This window comes from Mandrillus leucophaeus, unplaced genomic scaffold (assembly GCF_000951045.1).
Source record: "Mandrillus leucophaeus isolate KB7577 unplaced genomic scaffold, Mleu.le_1.0 Scaffold22, whole genome shotgun sequence".
Taxonomy (NCBI): Eukaryota; Metazoa; Chordata; class Mammalia; order Primates; family Cercopithecidae; genus Mandrillus; species Mandrillus leucophaeus.
Window position 1 is genome coordinate 5,210,892 of NW_012102254.1, and position 17,993 is coordinate 5,228,884.

The 17,993-nt window shown below is 42.3% G+C and overlaps 1 protein-coding gene across 2 annotated transcripts in view; it reads right to left on the bottom strand.

The window, feature by feature from the left end:
* The window catches only part of LARS2 (leucyl-tRNA synthetase 2, mitochondrial), a 177,811-nt gene that overhangs the window by 50,244 nt on the left and 109,574 nt on the right, over nt 1-17,993 (bottom strand). For both annotated transcript variants that reach the window (XM_011981097.1, XM_011981098.1), the window contains 4 exons: nt 13,393-13,497; nt 10,380-10,495; nt 7,381-7,664; nt 3,058-3,156 (listed from right to left, as the gene is read on the bottom strand). In XM_011981097.1, coding sequence (XP_011836487.1) covers nt 3,058-3,156; nt 7,381-7,664; nt 10,380-10,495; nt 13,393-13,497 — 604 coding nt within the window. The remainder of the gene's footprint in view (nt 1-3,057; nt 3,157-7,380; nt 7,665-10,379; nt 10,496-13,392; nt 13,498-17,993) is intronic.

The window sequence follows — 17,993 nt, forward strand, 5'->3', positions numbered from 1 at the left end:
GGCTCACTGCAACCTCCGCCTCCAGGGTTCAAGTTATTCTTGTGCCTCAGTCTCCTGAGTAGCTGGGATTACAGGTGCCTGCCACCACACCCGGCTAATTTTTACATTTTTAGTAGAGATGGGGTTCTGCCATGTTGGCCAGGCTGGTCTCGAACTCCTGACCTCAGGTGATCTGCCCACCTCGGCCTCCCAAAGTGCTGGGACTACAGGCGTGAGCCACTGCACCTGGCCGTCTGCTAATTTTTTAAAAACATTTTTTGTGGAGACAAGGTCTTGCTATGTTCAGTCCAGGCTGGTCTCGAACTCCTGGCCTCAACTGATCTTCCTGCCTTGGCCTCCCAAAATTACGGGATTACAGGTGTAAGCCACTGTGCCCAGCTGTAAATATTTATTTTAAAACAGAAAATTGATTTTGTTTTTTAAAACAGCCTGAAAATATAGTCAGCAAGAGCCTGCATATTGCTTAATGAATGCAATGCAGCATATTTAGGGTTAATTATCATAAAATGGCCCAATAACTCTCTCTCACTTAATAGTACTCAACAGATACTTTTTGGCCAACAGATACTAATAGAAAGGCTTTCTCATACTCTCGGGTCCCAATGGACACTGTAGAGGAAAGGAAACGCCATTTCCATTTTCTGGCTGGGACCCTCACAGGGAGGGGCAGCACTGGCTGGCGACAGACCTCTGTGTTGCCAAGGTAATGCTGTCCCTTGAGGTCAGCCAATCAAGCAAACCTTTGCCTTTGGAGGGCTTCGAATATTTGTGAATTGGTTCCCTGACACCTCAAGCCACCTTTTTCCCCAGGATGGACTTGGCTGGCTTCAGCTCTGAGGCTAGAAAAGAGTCTGGCCACCACCACATATTTGCATTTTAATATAGTTTGGTGTTCTCCAGTCACTGTACCAGAATTCTGATAAAAGTTTTAAAAATCACTTTTTTGCTTTGTGAAAAATAGTTCCCTAAAGAAATTCAACTGCCAATCCAGGCGACAGAAAAGAAAGGGAAGTGAAGGATGGTATTTGGCCAGAAAACAAGTTTGGGATATATTAAGGAGTGAAATGTTGAAAGTAGCTACAGCTTGGATTTATGATCCACTCAGGAAACCACCCCAGGAAGAACTCGCGCCCAGGCTGAAGCTAACCACAGTGTGCCGTGAGGGAAATGAAGTGCTCACTGCTGTTCACAGGCTGTGACGGTCTCAGGATGTCTCTCCCGCCAGTTACTTGGAGTCTCTCTCATCTGTGTGAAGGCTTTCCTTTGAAGCACTCAGAGAAAATAAAGAGCCTGACCCCACTTGCATTCTAAGCCAGCTATTACTACATGAAATGCACCAATGGCCCCTTATAGAGGAAAGGCCCTGAAGGGGAGCCCCTCTATGGGCCAGAGAAGGCCATGCTGGTGGTTCCCAGCCACAATCGTCACCTTGCACCCTTCCTGCCTTTGCAGGGTATCTTTCACTCAGTATCCCCCTCATTTCTTTTTTCTTTTCTTTTTTATTTTTTTTTGAGAGGAAGTCTCACTCTGTTGCCCAGGCTGGAGTGCAGTGGCGCGATGTTGGCTCACTGCAACCTCTGCCTCCCCGGTTCAAGTGATTCTTCTGTCTCAGCCTTCTAAGTAGCTGGGATTACAGGCTCGCCACCATGCCCAGCTAATTTTTGTATTTTTGGTAGAGACAGGGTTTTGCCATGTTAGTCAGACTGGTCTCCAACTCCTGACCTCAGGCGATCCACCTCCTCAGCCTCCCAAAGTGCTGGGATTACAGGCGTGAGCCACCATGACGACAAGGATCCCCTTCATATCTGATATGAACTCAAATTACAGAATCACAACACTGCAAGTTGAAATTCTGGCAAGGTGAGGGCAGGAGTATCTGTCTCACTAGAAATATATTATTTTAGAACTATGAAGAATGGGGGGCATATTTTATATGTAGGGAACAGGGTTCCAGAATGTTTCTGCCATGGACAAGAGCAATCAGGCAAGGCCCTTTTAAGCACAATGCTGTTTTTTTCCGGGGCTCTGGAAGAGTTTCTTTCAGCTCTCATTCTCTCTCTTTACAAGGCTACCTACTGTTCTCTTTCCCTTAATTTTTTTTTTTTTTTGGGTGGGCAGGGGTGGGGGCAGGGTTCAAAGAAACACATGAATACAGCTGAAAAATAAAATGGTACTGAAAGATTTATAATGAAAAACAGTGGTCTCCAGCCCCAATTCTTTCCTTGCCTCAGGCCTGTCTCTTAGCCACATTCTTTTGGTTGTTTCTCCTGGCAATTATTGGAAAAAAAAAAAAAAAAAAAACATGCTTATACTCTTTATTGATTTATCAATTTAGGAAATGATCTATTGACTCTCTGTGGTAAGAGGTGAGGCTTCTTAGCTCTCTCACCCTCCCCACCTGCTACTTTCTCTGTAGAGTTACATCATTCTTTTCAGTTAAATAAATAACATTACATCTTTACAATCATACAAATGCAGTTCACTGCAAGGAGAGTATTACAGTAGCATTTCCTTCCTTTTTCTGTTTTGTACTTGTGTTGTACTTCGGATTTACTTGGCTATGAATAATCTAACTTAATGATGTAGCACTCTCCCTTTAAGAGAGCCTGTTCCGAGGTGCACAGTTGACTGACAGCTTCCAGCTGCTGCATCTGTGGACCCACTCTGGTGTGTTCCTGCCAGCCCATGTTGCTCTCCCAGGCTGCTCTCAGGAGAGTAGAGGGAGGGGCTGGAACCGAGACATTTTAGCCTGACTGAAGACTCTAATGGACTAGCTTTGCTCCGGGCTTCCCACTGGCCAGGTCGAGGTTTTCTCAGAGTTGCGCTGTGAACTGAGGCTCCTCCATCTGATCGTCCTTCCTTTCCCTTCTCCTTTCACACCTGTCATAGGCCATCGTGGTCTAAGAGCACTCTCTGCCCACTCTTCCTCTTCTCCCCTTTAATCCGCACAGGCATTTCCCCCAAGAAATCTCTTGCATGTCTAATTCTATCTTGGTCCCTGCTTCTGGGAGGAGCTATACTGACACGTGCTCAAGGACGTCAGCAAGGACGTTTTACCTGTGCGAATTGTGAGGGTCAGTGTATCTGAAGTAGTACCAAGCAGAATCAACAAAGGTATCCATCGTGTCTGTCTCTCTCTTGGCTGCTCCCTTGCACCTAAGAAAGAAATGAAATTCATCATTTGGTTTCTTTTTACATTTTAATGCAGTTTTCCACCAGCTTTTGAGAGAGCTATAACAATAAGTATGAATTTAAAATGTCATAAGAATAAAGCCACAGGCTGGGCGCAGTGGCTCAAGCTTTTAATCCCAGCACTTTAGGAGTCTGAGGGGGGCGGATCACAAGGTCAAGAGATTGAGACCATACTGGCCAACATGGTGAAATCCCATCTCTATTAAAAATATGAAAAATTAGCTGGGTGTGGTGGCGTGTGCCTGTAGTCCCAGCTAGTCAGGAGGCTAAGGTAGGATAATCTCTTGAACCCGGGAGGCGGAAGTTGCAGTGAGCCAAGATCGTGCCACTGCACTCCAGCCCGGCGACAGAGCAAGATTCCATCTCACAAAAAAAAAAGAATAAAGCCACATATGAAAAGACAATTCAGGGAAAGCTCTTTTTATATTGTATAGTATGTGATGTTTTAAAGAAATTTATAAATAAAAGTTTCAATTTTCAACAATTAAAAGCCTTATTTTCCACTTCTCTGAATTTAACCTGGTAGAAAGCCTCACCACCCAAAAGGACAAGACAGGATTAGGTATCTCTTTTGTGCATTAACTTCTGTTCCAGGCATGTCAAGATTGCCTTCGCCAATGTCTACTTTATGATGCTTGTGAAGCCAATCAATGCATGAAGAGAAATGAGAACCAAACATAGGGAGATGTGTGGAAAATCAACTTGGATTTTTCTTCTACTTCTGTTCTGGGGTGACAGGTGCAGAAATCTACCAGGATGACCTGAGGAAGACAGACCACCTTGGAAGCCCCAAAGGCAATGGTTGCTGGAGCCAGCTCATGCCAGCCTGTGAGAATCAATTGTCAGCATCTCTTTATACCACTGTGACAAAAGATGGCAAGTTGGTAGCTTGAAACTGGCCCTGATGGGAGTATGTACATCACAAAAACTGGCAAATGCTAGAAATCAGGACCCCCCTCCAAGGCTAATTACATTATCTACCGCCAGACCACTGCCTAAAGATAGGTTCCTTATGTTAGAGTGAAGAAAGCCCTGGTGCTCAAGACAGAGAATAAAGTGAGATCCTTGATATGTGAAGGGTTGAAAAGAAAAAGGAATCCTTGTCCTAGGGACAGACATGTCCAGAAGGACCAAGGTTTCACAAGGGCCCAAGTGTTACACTTATTCTTTTTTTTTTTTTTTTTTTTTGAGATGGGAGTCTGGCTCTGTCACCTGGGCTGGAGTGCAGTGGCTCAATCTCAGCTCACTGCAACCTCTGCCTCCTGGGCTCAAGCAATTCTCCTGCCTCAGCCTCCTGAGTAACTGGGATTACAGGTGCATGCCACCATGCCCGGCTAATGTTTGTATTTTTAGTAGAGACGGGGTTTCACCATGTTGGCCAGGCTGGTCTCAAACTCCTGACCTTAAGTGATCCTCCTGCCTTGGCCTCCCAAAGTGCTGGGATTACAGGCATGAGCCACCGTGCCAGCTGCTACACTCATTCTTAAGAACATTCCTAGAGTTGTGGGCCTGTGGGACTGAAAGAACCAGGTGCCAAAAGCCACACTACCTAGGAACTCAAAAGAAGGTGCCCTTAGTCAAGCCTAGCACAGGACAGGGATTAGCTGCCTTGGAGACTCCTCAAGGCCTGGATCAGCAGAGAACCAGCACCTTCTGTCTGATGGGTAGAACCAGCTATCAACAGGGCCTTCTGTGGCAGCAGGAAGCCATAGCAGGCTCTCCCTTCTAAGGCATGGATATGAGGCTCATCACCCCTCCAAATATCACGTTGTGGGCAGTAAAGTCTTTGGGGGTTATTGCAGAATTTGGGGAGAAGGGATGAGGAGTCCCAAGAGGAACTGATACATCTTCTGCAAATTTAGCATGTATGGGCCTGAGCCCATATTTTTAATTTAAGAATAAAAGAAGGGTTGCATTTCTATCTTCCATTTGTGAAGTAGTTCATACCAGCTTTACAAATATTACCCAAGGAAACGGCCAGTCCCCCACATATTGCCCCAGCTCCCTCATCAGCTGCTTAAATGCAGTGGCTGAGCAGAGAGCATGGGCGCCCTAGATCTGGCAGGGCTTTGGGACCCCCTGCATTTTAATCAGGGGACCTCCCAATGAGAACAGTGGTGGTCTCTAAGAGTAGAAGCTTTTCGGAGAGAGTCCTCAGGGAATCCAGCTTCCTACCACCCAGGGCTGCTCTAAGAAGCTGATCTCAACAGTGCATCTCTAAATTAAAGCCAGGTCTTTTTATTTGGAGAGCAATCAACCAGAACACAGACACTATTTTGGGAAACAATTAGAAAATAAAGATTACTTTTTCTTCCTCACCTTGTGCAAGTGAGGTCCAAGTGAGGGAGAAAATGCAGGGCTCAATTTACAAAAGGAATAACATCTGGCTAACATTTGCCATGCTGATTTCCTTTTTAATGGTCTTGTTGGACTTGAAGGCAACTAACATGTTTTATTGCTGATATTAAAAAGTAGGAAGAAGCTACGTGGCAAGTAGGAGGGATAGAAGTGATAGATAATGGTGGTAACGTTATCAGGATTAGCTCCAATAGTAATGATAATAATACTGGGTAGTAGGAACTGAGCCAAGTACTTCAAAAGTACTTGAAATTATCTCATTTAATCTCATAATCCTCAGGGCTACTGGGGATTATCTCATTTTATCCCCAGTAGCCCTGAGGATTATGAGACCAATACTACTCACATCCCCATTTTTAAGATGAGTAACTAGGATTCAGAGAGGTTAAGAAACTTTTCCAAGGCCTTGTAGTTCAAGGGTAAGAAATCCACATCTGGTGGGCTCTGGTGCCTATAGTCTGTACCACTGGGCTGCCTCGCTCTGCCACACTGGCTCAGTGGCTCTCAGCCTTGGATGCTCATTAAGATTATCCAGGGAGCCTTGCCCAACACCAAGGCCTAGGTTCTGCCCTCCAGTAATTCTGCAGCCAAGGCAGGAAACCTTATCCTCATCAATAAGGCCACAACTGCTGTTCTGTATGTAGGCCACCAACATCTCTGGTAGGGAAGCCCTTTGTCAGTGTTTATCAACAAAGAGGGTACTCTATTTTCCTCCTGGAGCCAGCATTTCTACCCTAAAATGGTCTGGGCCTTCCTATGTACCTTCCTCCAAGTTCCATCTTGAATTTCAAAACTGCCTCAGTGAGGACCTGGGAGGACGGCTGGCAAGTACCTGGCTGGATGGCTGTAAAGTTTCCATTTATTGAAGGCCTAGAAGGTATCACTGTGCAGGGTGACATGTGTTAATTCTAGTCTTCTGAAAAGCCCTTCGATGGGGTTATTTTTGTTCCTGATGAGGGATTTCAAGCTCAGAGAAGGTAAATGACTTTCCCAAGGCTAGACAGTTAGGAGGCAGAGCCAGGACTTGAATCCACCACTGATCTGACTTCCAGCTCAAGACTTCCAATTACATTATGTGGTTACCTAATTGTCAACCTAATAACTCAGCTCTATACTGGCAGAATACAAAATTATTTTAAAATATCCTCATCATGATCTATAAGGCAGAGACAAATGGCTTCTCTGCAGAAGAAGGAAAATACTGGAACTTGGTATCTGCTGTTTGTTTAATTAGCTGATATGGACAGCATCATTAAAAACCACACTTGAGACATGCCAGTGAATAGACAGAAAACCGTAATCCCGCTTCCAAAATGAGGAGGAAGGAACCATGGCGCTTCAGCATATTAAAGAATGGAGCCCCTGAGCACACTTGCTCTCTTAGCTACTACTCTGCTACTCGTGATAAAATCTCCACTGTTGCTACAGTCACTATATTGGAAAACTGCAAGGTGGAGAAGAGAACATTTTTCTCTCCTCTCCACGTGGCTCTCTGGAATATCAAAATGAAGGAAAGTGTTTTTTTTACAAAGCTGTAAGGAAAATTTAGAGTTTTTCCATCAGTTGGATCAGATGTTTCTGGCATAGATCTGAACTGACACTGCTGCTTCCAATAGCTCAGAGAATGGAGGATGCCCATTGCAGAGGCAGGGTCACAGATTCCAGACCCTTCTCTTAAAGGGCCTCAAAGATCCACAGTGTTCTTTCCAGCCCCGTGGAAGTCAGGGAAAAGGGGAGCAGAGTTAGCACCAGGAGGGAGGAGGGTGTCTGAAGCCCTAGCAGGTATGGGGTCATAGGCACAGTCACCGCTGCAGGGATGTGGCTTCTTACCTCGGGCAGGAGCAGTTCACCCACTCTGAAGCCATGGCCAGTGGGGAGCCTCCCTTGCCAGTGAAAGACGCGATGTTGGGCAAGGTCACGGGCAAATCCTCCAGGGGCACAGGTGTGGGGCCACAGGCTGGGCAGTGGACAATGGGGATTGGTGTGCCCCAGTACCGCTGCCGCGAAATCAGCCAGTCTTTCAGTTTATCACTTGTCACGTCTCCACCCACTCTCTTCCCCCGGGCTTTCTGAGTCAGAGCTAGAAAAGCATCCTGCCGGGTCATACCTGTGAACTGACAGGGAGAGAAAAGAGAGCTCACTCCTCTCTGCATAGCACAAGTCACCACCCCGATGCTGCCACCAGTCCTGCCATGTTTATGTGTGGCTCTCCCAAGGGACCAGTTCTGTGCAGAGCTGTATTCATGACTTTCATGAGCCCCAGGTGCTTCTGCCTTTGTAGGCTCCTTGCTCCTTCAGATAATATTAAGAACTATATTTTACAACTGCATCAATATAAAGAGAAATGTAACTTTTGACCCTAAAAGTTCATTTTTTTCCTTCTGATTTTAAAAGAAATTAAAACTTTTGCAGAGGCCTCTAAAAGTATTGTGAGCCCAAGGCACTGTGTCTACTGTGTCTAATGTGTCTCGGTTGGCCCTGGTTCTGTGGCTTTCCTTATCACCAGAGCCCTGTGACACCTACAGAGATCATCAAATATCAGCTTTTAGCTGCCAGTAAAGAACTGCATGATAAGGATTTTTAATGACTACTCCCCTGTTGGGGGGAAAATATTCAGAAAATAAAAATTCAATATTATCCTAAAGCAGAAGGAATTCAGGCAAGCAGAGGAACATTCTGAGGCTTCGGCTTGAAGAACCAGACCACTCTTTTTATATTTAAATGCTCCCATTTTAAGACAGCAGGACAGACCACTAATAGTACAAAAGAGAAATTATCTTTTCACTTGGTGCTTTTCAGAGAGCCAAACTAATTATATGAATTGAGCCAGTGTGGCTTGGTAACAACCTGGATTGTGGGCACCCTCAAATTTGTTCAATGAAGACCCACTGGGCATCTGTATGTGCTGGGCTTGTGCTAGCCACTGGGGGCACAAAGATAAATATGATCTTCCCATGTCCTCAAGGAGCTTACAGTCAAGAGGCATAAAGAATAAGAAAATACAGCTATGTTGATCAAAAGTAGCCCTTTTCATGAACGGTCTGAAGTGTCTTTCTGCACTCCCACTATCACAGTCACAATGCAAATCATAAAAAGCTCTCCTGAAAGTCAGTCTTCTCCTAACATCACTGTCTTTCCATTCCAGAAGCTCATAGACGAAAGTGGCCTTTCCCTAGCCATTCTCCTTCTACTTATTGAAATAATTCTTTTACTCTAGATATTCAGCCTAGAGTCAGGAGAGGCTTCTACAGACCATCTGAAGCTGTGTGAAAGAAGCCAGGAAGCATAACTGATGCTCAGAGAACTGTACTAAAGAGTGGATGTTTCACTGGGAACTTCAGAAGCCTAATTTTGGCCACAAATGTCCCCTTTCTTGAAAGGGTTAATTGGGGCTCCTTACAGACACTGTGACTTCGCTCTGCTCCACCCTCCAGGGAACCTGCTCAAACAAGGTCTAAAAAAAGGCTTAAGGGTCCATATCTTAGAGCATGACTCATGTCTGGGGATGCAATTTATGAAGTAAAGCCACAAACATGGGGTTAGAAACCATGCACTCCCTACAAAGGAGAAAATCTGACCATATTCCCTTATTTTGTAGATATAAATATAGTCAGATAGTCGCAAACCAGAAAAACTTGGATCTTCAGGTCTCCCTGAATCAAGATCAGCCAAGGTGGGACCTGTAGGCACCTCCCAGATGATTCAGAGCCATGGCCAGGGGTGGCATCGCTATGTTAAGTCAGTAGTTCCCAGGCTCTGCTGCACATCAGAATCAACTAGGGAGCTTTGAACACTGTTGATGTCTGATCCATGCCCTCCTTACCACCACTAACCATTAAATCAGAGTATCTAGAGTGAGACCCAGGCATCAGTATTATTTTAAAATTTTCAGGTATTTCCAGTGTGCAGTTAAATTTAAGAGTGCTCTAAGCCAGTATTCTCAAACTTTTAATGTGCATACAAATCATATAGGGATCTTATTAGACTAGCGTGGGATCTAAGATCCCACATTTCTAACAAGTGATGCCAGTGCTGCTGGTCCAGAGACCAGACATTGAGTGGCAAGGTTCTAAGCCCTTGATTCTCAAAATGTGTTCCCTGGACCAGCAGCATTAGCAGCAGTATCTGGAAACTTGTTAGAAGTGCAAATTTTGGGGTCTCACCTGGGACTACTAAATCAGAATCCCTGGGGTCGGGGTGGGGGCCAGGCTGTGGTTTAACAAGGCCACCAGGGGATTCTGACGTGTGCTCAAATTTGAGAGTCACTGCTCCCACTACCTCCTCCCATCCCTCACCCTACCTCTTCCATCCTACTTTCCAGGTTAGTTCAACATAGAGGCTGGGCTCAAATCCTGCCAGATATACCATCTTTAAGTGCTGCTGTTTCATGCTTGCAAGAGATAACCCTGACCAAATAAACATGACTCTGAACTTCCCTGTTCATTTCTGTAAGTGAGTTACACTTTAGGCAGAAATAATGTCAGTAATCTGGAGAGAACAGATATCTCCTCTAGGAAGAAGAAACAATTTCAGTCACCTCTCCCAAGGAACCAGAGATTCCTTAGAAAAGATAATTTTTCTCAAGCAGAGATCCCCAACATAAAATTAGTTACTTTGATGCCATTCTATTCGAGGACTGAATTTGATTTACAATTGACAAACTTCCAGATCTTGAAGAATATTATTTTGTTTTCATAGAGATATGAGGCTATAGGGCTGTTAGGTATGGGGACGAGTGAAGGAACAGGTTGTAATTTGCACCTGAAGGAAAATGTCTATCAAAATCGCATCAAGGTGATCATTCTGGAAGTAAGTTCTTAGGCACCAACCTCAGCAGAGCTGCTCAGTCTCTCTGTGCCATCCGGCAAAGTTTCAATGACTTCAGAGTAGGCCAGGCCCAGGGTTTGGGCTAAGATGGTATCCTCTGAGCTAGTACTGGGAATTCCTATTCAGAGGAGAAGAAAACAAAACATTGCCTTCACAAGTGCCCAAATCACAAAACAACTGACAGTACTGACACCCGGCTTTAGCTTCCTAAAGGAGACTATCTCTTTTAGTTACAGAAGTTTTAAAACCACATCACATTAGTTGGGAAAATGGAACATGGTCTTGGAGAAACCCACTGCCAAAACACAACTAGTTTACCATACTGGTATTACCTCTTTTAAGTCTTTTTCCTCTGCTTAGTTTTTGTTTTTGTTTTGAGACAGAGTCTTGCTATGTTGCCCAGGTTAGACGGCAGTGGCACAATCTCGGCTCACTGCAACTTCCGCCTCCCGGGTTCAAGAGATTCTCATGTCTCAGCCTCCCGAGTAGCTGGAATTATAGGCGTGTGCTACTATGCCTGGCTAATTTTTGTATTTTTAGTACAAAAGGGGTTTCACCACGTTGACCAGGCTGGTCTCGAACTCCTGACCTCAAGTGATCGCCCACCTTGCCCTCCCAAAGTGCTGGGATTACAGGTGTGAGCCACTGTGTCCAGCCTATTTTTTTAAATAGTTACAATCCTAATATACACATTTTTGAGTGCTTTTTTTTTTTTGCCACTGAAAATCATAAGCATTTGTGGAAGCCTCTTCCTTGAATTCTGTCAGTAGCAGAGGGCAGTGGGTTTCTCTCGAGAAGCAGGGCCGACTCCTCCAGCATTTCCCAGCAATCCTAGGAAAATCCACTCAGTCAGGAAGTCAAAAGCTGGTAACTATGTTTTGTTCCCAAAGGCAATAGTACATTCTAAGTAGACATTTATTCTTCAACCCACATATGTCCTTGAGAAGTTGAGCATTAATAAATCGTTCACCCAGAGGGGCCAAGGCCTGCTGTTTTGGCTTCGGGTATTCATAAAAACGGGTTTTTTTTTTTTTTTCTTCCCAGCTTTTGGTTCTGTAAGGGCAGGATTTCTGAACCTTGGTACTACTGACATTGTGGACTTTGTTGCGGGGGCTGTCTTGTGCATTACAGGATGTTGAACTGTACCACTAGCACTCCCTGAGTTGTGACAAACAAAAATGTCTCCAAAATTGCCAAATGTCTCCTGGTGGCAAAATCTCCCCTGGTTGAGAACCTCTGCTATAGGGTCAACCGTCAAAGCAGGTGACATACTCATGGATACAACACATTGTGTGAAAACTGAGAGAGATAAAGCTAAGGGTATTGCACAAGGTGCTTAAATCAGATCGGAACAACGCCCTAAAACAGTGGTTGAATGTTTGGGAGACATGTTCTAAAGCTCCCAAATATGATGAAAAGCTCTGTGACACGATGAAAAGTTCTGTAGTGTTCTAGCTGAGATTATAGACAAAATGCATCTAATGCAGTGAATAAATGTTGAGTGGACTTGAAGGATGAGGACAAATGGCAAGCAATAAATATTACCAAAAGCTGTTCATATTCCAGAAGGGAAAATAGTCATTTACTACATTCTAAAATGGAATTTGGAAGAACTAGGAGTAATGTTTAAAAGGAGACACTGTAACCACAAAATGTATTTGGCCGTATAAAGAATGCCTCAGGCCATGGCGGTAGTCATGTTGTGCTCAGTTGAATGTGAACTATTTCTAACAGTGCAGGTGGGAGGCAAAAACATAACTTTATCTCCTGTTTATTTCTGCTCTTGTTCTTCTTGGAGGGCAAAAAGCAAACATTTGGAAAAAGCTAATTATGAAACTATGGGACATCAAGACAACAGGAGAGACAGTTTTCCATACGCACCTAAAAAAATCCGATTTTTTTCCTTCAAAACTCTCAATATTGTGTCAGTAATCTGCTTCAAAATATCAAACAAACAAACAAACAAAAAACTCCCCCAAAAGCCACATCAATAAAAACTGCCTTTATGTTTATCCCAGCTGGTTATATTAATACATTTTACTGATTGTAAAATGCATAAAAGTAACAGAAGGAATTATTTCTTTAAACAACACACTTTCTAGGTTTAAATGGTTAGAAGAGAGTAACACGAATTTTCTGCTTTGACATTTCTTCAAACAACTTCATCAGAAACTGATCTGAGCGTTATGAGGGGAAAAAATGTGAATTTAAGAAGAAATGCTATTTCTGTGTGCTAGGAAATAGTGTGGAAATAACTTTCTCTGCAAGGTTTCGGGACTCTGGGGACTGGCTGGAACCTACAGTAGGAATGTTGGTAATGAAAAATGCACAGGCCTATCCTAAAGGAGGCAGATTTTGGACAAAGCTGTCTTTAGGTTCCCTTCTCTTTGTTCATTCTCAGACTTCCTGTTACATGACGATAGTTTAGAACGCTCACGAATGAGTAAGGCTGCCAAGGACATCCAATTTACAGTTCTAAATATGCCTTCAATTTTACTGCTGTTTCACAATCCTTTTCTTGAATAGCTCGAGTTCACCTCCTCCACAAAGCCTTCACCAAAACCCAGCCCACATCGATCATTTGTGCTTCATTTGAACCCCCGTCCCAGCAGTTGCTGTTGGTTCTATGAGTTTTCTTTTCTTTCTTTTTTTGTTAAAGCTGGTAGTATACCTGGGATGGTTCTATGAGTCTTGAAACTGAATTTTCATCAGAGCTGCACTGTTCCTCGTATCATATGTACAAGTCTTAACAACAAACTCTACTGGCAAGATTTGTAGGTCAGATATTTCTAGTTATTCTCAGTAGCAACGAGTAAAGTGCAATATACCTAGTTTATTTTCAAAATGTAGTTCTGAAACAAGGGATGATTAAATGAAGGGCTATTCATTTTTATGAGGAAACAAATCAGACCATGGAATCAACAGTCAGCTCTTCCAGATGACAGCAACAGGGGAGTATTTTGATCATAAATCTGCAAAATGTACTGTTGTGGTTACATTTTAATAGCTACTTACCTATTTTTGAATCCAGAGAGCCTTCCAAGTCAGCTTTGGCCAAAATAACGACAGGGACCTCCTGCTGGGTGAGCATGTTCACAGCCATCACGGGCGTGAGGCAATCTGAAAATGAGAGCAAATAACTGTGGATGCCACTCAACTGAGACACCAACATCATCTGAATCTCGGAGGAAATAAGTGAGAAAAATAAGCACTAGGAACTTCTGTGCTTTGTGCTAATTGTTAAAGAAGTTGTCCTTTGTAGATAATTCACACCAGTGAATAATCGAAAGATTAAATACGCAATGAGAAAATGTTCTTCCATGCTCATGAAAAGTGAAAAAGCATTTTTGCTTTCTAGATGGTAGAGTAATGACATTCCCATCACTGTCTTTTCCTTTTGAAAAATACCTCAAATATACAGGAGAAACACAAAGTCTATCTATAGTGAAACTAGGGACATCAGAAATTCCAAACCATCATAACACTTGAAGAGGGAAGTGGAGAGAGAGTAGAAAATGAACAGAAAGGAGGGAAGAGATTTCCAGACATCCTAAGACAAAAGAGTTCCTACCCACTTACCTTTTTCTTAGGAGATACTGGAGAATGTGTTCCAGCAAAATGAAGGGGCAAATCAAGGAAGGGACAGACATAGGATCCAGGAAACAAGGGATCCAGCAAAGAAAAAAGTATGAGGACACTCAAAGAACAAAGACAGAGGGAAGTTCTAAGAGACCAGGTTGCAGCAGAGGCCTGGAGAATGACCAGGTCATATCTGAGCAGTACACAGTGACCTGGGAAGCATCTTTGGGAAAATAAGGAAATTGATAGATTACCTGGCAGGTTGGAATGTACAGAAAACTGCACTAGAGAAGTTTCAAAGAAATATGGGGGGTGTACAGGAAGACTTAGCTAGAAATTCAAAGAATACAAAGTAAATGAAAAAAAAAATGAAGATATTATGAACTTTAGGAAAAATAAAAAGTTACATAAAAAGGAAAATGTATTTGGCTCAGTTGTGAACAATATTTATGTGGCCCTAATAAAACACTTAATTTGGATTTACTCTAACATTGTATTATTGTATTATGTTACAACACAATAATTGTATTACAGTGTATTATTCTAACATTGTATTGTGTTTTTTAAAATAACACCTTATTTTACATTTTTTCACATATATATATGTATTTTTCTTTTTTTGTAGAGACAGGGGTCTTGCTATGTTGCCCAGGCTGGTCTAAAATTCCTGGTCTCAAGTGATCCTCCCACCTCAGACTCCCAAAGCGCTGGGATTACAGGCAGGAGCCACTACACCCAGCTAACACTGTATCATCTTAAATGAAGTATATTACGACTACTATAACAGGAGATAAGCCATATGTGCATATATGTGAATTTATAGAGAGTTGGAAGCATAATGACCTAAGTCAAGTCCCAACGGAAGAAGAGATGAGAGACAGTAGACAATTAGTGAGTTCACTTGACTTAATTTACAATATAAGCAATTAACAGTCATAACTTATGAATTCTTACTATTTATAATACTTGCCATGTTTTAAGACTTCATGTAATTATCTACTTTGCAAATCCTGAAATTAAAATAAGCCTAAGAATTAGATCTATATTTAATTATTTTTAAGATATTTATTTATTTAGAAATAGGGTCTCACCCTGATCTTCCCACCTCACCTTCCTGAGTAGCTGGAACCGCAGGTGTACACCACCAAACCCAGCTATTTTTTTTTTTTTTTTGTAGAGCCAGGATCTCCCTATGTGCCCAGGCTGGTCTCAAACAACTGGGCTCACACAATCTTACCATTTTGGCCTTCCAAAGTGCTGGAATTACAGGTGAGAACCACTGTGCCTAGCCAGGGTCTATATTTCAATGAGTAATGACAGACTATAGGCATCTAAGTCAGCCCTTATCTTTCATCACCTTGGTGTCAGGAAGCACAGAATGAGATATGGTAGGGTAACAGTGAAATGCAACCCCCACGGGTCTCCAGCCAGCACCCATGGTACAGATGTCTTAGCTGGGAGACACCTGTTGCTGGAGCTGGCTGAGTGCAGACTCACTTCTCAAAGTAGAGACCCGTATTTCTGATTCTACACTATCTTTTCTTTTCTTTTCTTTTTTTTTTTTTTTTGAGACAGGGTCCCACTCTGTCACCCACGTTAGAGTACAATGGTGTGATCTCAGCTCACTGCAACCTCTGCCTCCCAGGTTCAAGCAATTCTGGTTCAAGCAATGCCTCGGTCACCCAAGTAGCTGGGATTACAGGCGCATGCTACCACATCCGACTAATTTTTGTATTTGTAGTAGAGATGGGGTTTCACCATGTTGGCCAGGCTGGTCTCGAACTCCTGACCTCAGATGATCTGCCTGTCTCTGCCTCCCAAAGTGCTGAGATTACAGACATGAGCCATCGCACCCGGCCTCCACACTATCTTTTCTCAAAGAAGAAATGTGTATTTTCAAATTTTGCAATTATATGATGTTATCAGGAGGCTGGGAGGTGAGGGGTGATAGAATAAAAGTCATTAGGTAACATCTAGAACTGGTGAATCAAAAGACAGCAGTATAAGCATATACGGCATATGGACAGGCATACAGACAGGGACGTCAATGCCAGAATAACAGTGGGTGGCACAGACTACCAGTTGACCCCTGTACCTGCCTTCTCTTCTGACTCAGCAATACAATGTTGAGTTGGACACATGGCTATTGTGTTTAGCTAATAGAAGCACTGTTCAGCCTCCCTTGCAGCTAGGTGTGGCCATGGAGGATATGCAGAAGCAACTGTTAGATCACAGCCTCAAAGGGAAGGAGCATGCCCTTCTCCCCACCCTTCCCCACTTCTTACTTCACTGGAATGCAGATCAAGTGTAGAGCAACTTAGAAACACAGAGAAGGACAAAACTCTAGAAGGGCAGAGCAGGAAGACAAGACAGAGGATCACTGCCCTAACCACCTCACAAAGTAGACTTATCACACATGCTCAAGAGTTTCATGTGGGTAGAATAAACTGCTGTTTATCTAAGCCTCTATCATAGCCACCGAACTTATATTCCAAGTAACATATACCTAAAATAAAAGTGTTTGGGTAAGGAGGCTACTTTTATTGTTCTTGTTATTGTTAGTACTCTTTAACTTTTCATACAATATACGTGTATCACTTGGACTTTAAAAAACGAATTGGTTTTTAAAAAGAGTGATCTTGAAGTATTATCATTTTATATCTGATAAGTTACCAAAATGTTTTAGCAAGGTGACACTAATGTTTGTGAAGTTGCTGTGAAATGCATACATCATTGGATATGGCACTATAAATTGATATAGCCCTTTCAGAAACCATGTAGAAATAGAAATAGAAATTAGAAAAATAGAAAAATGTTTGTAACCTCTGGCCAAAAAAACCTCACACTTGGAAATATCTCCTAAGGAAAATTCTACGAAGCAAAGAGCCATGTGGACATAAATGGTCACAGCAGTTATCTCCATAATAGCCCCAAACATGAAAAAAGCCCAGTGTTCAACATGATGGGAAAGACTTAGGATAGTAAGGTACATTGAGTTGATAGGACATTATGTATGGATTAGAAAACCATTGTGAAGCCTGCATAAAAACACAGAAATGCTTCCTGATAGCATATTAAGTGAAGATCAGAAAACAAAGAGGCAGAAGTAGCCTGATTTTTAAGATAATGTGGGAACGTGAGTTAAAAAGTAACATGACCACGTGCAAAAGAATGAAGTTGGACCCTTCATGCCATATATAAAAATTAACTCCAATTGGATTAAAGATCTAATTGTAAGATCTAAAACTATAAAACTCTTAGAAAGTAAAATACATATAAATCTTTGTGGACTTTTATTAGGCAATGGCATTTTAGATATAAGACCAAAAGCAACAAAAGAAAAAATAGATAAACTGAATTTCATCAAAATGAAAAACTTGTGCTTCAAAGGGCACCATGAAGACAAACTCTCAGAAGTGGAGAACAACTTAGTAAATTACATATCTGATAAGGGACTAGTATCTAGAATATATAAAAATGGCTAAAATAATAAAAAGACAAACTAAAATGAAAAATGAAAATGAAAATGAATTTTTTAAAAGGGGCAAGAGAACTGAATAGACATTTCCCCAAAGAAGACATATAAATGGCCAATAAACACATGAAAAGATGCTTGACAATGTTAGCCATCAGGGAAATGCAAATTAAAACTACACTGAGATACCACATCATATCCACAAGGATGACCACAGTCAAAATGATCACAAACAATAAGAAGAGCTGGGAATGATGCGGAGAAACTGGAACTCTCATACACTGTTGGTGGGAATGTAAAATGGTGAAGCTGCTTTGGAAAATAGTCTGGCAGTTCCTTAAACTTCATGGCCCAGCAATTCTACCCCTAGGTATACTGCCAAAGAAATAAAAACATACATCCACACACAAATCTTTATTAATATTCATAGAATTCATAATATTAATAGCAAAAAAGTAGAAATAACCCAAATGCCTGTCAATTAATAAAATGGATAAATAAAATGTGGCCTAGCCATACAATGAAGTATTACTTGGAAATAAAAAGGAAAGAAAACATTATG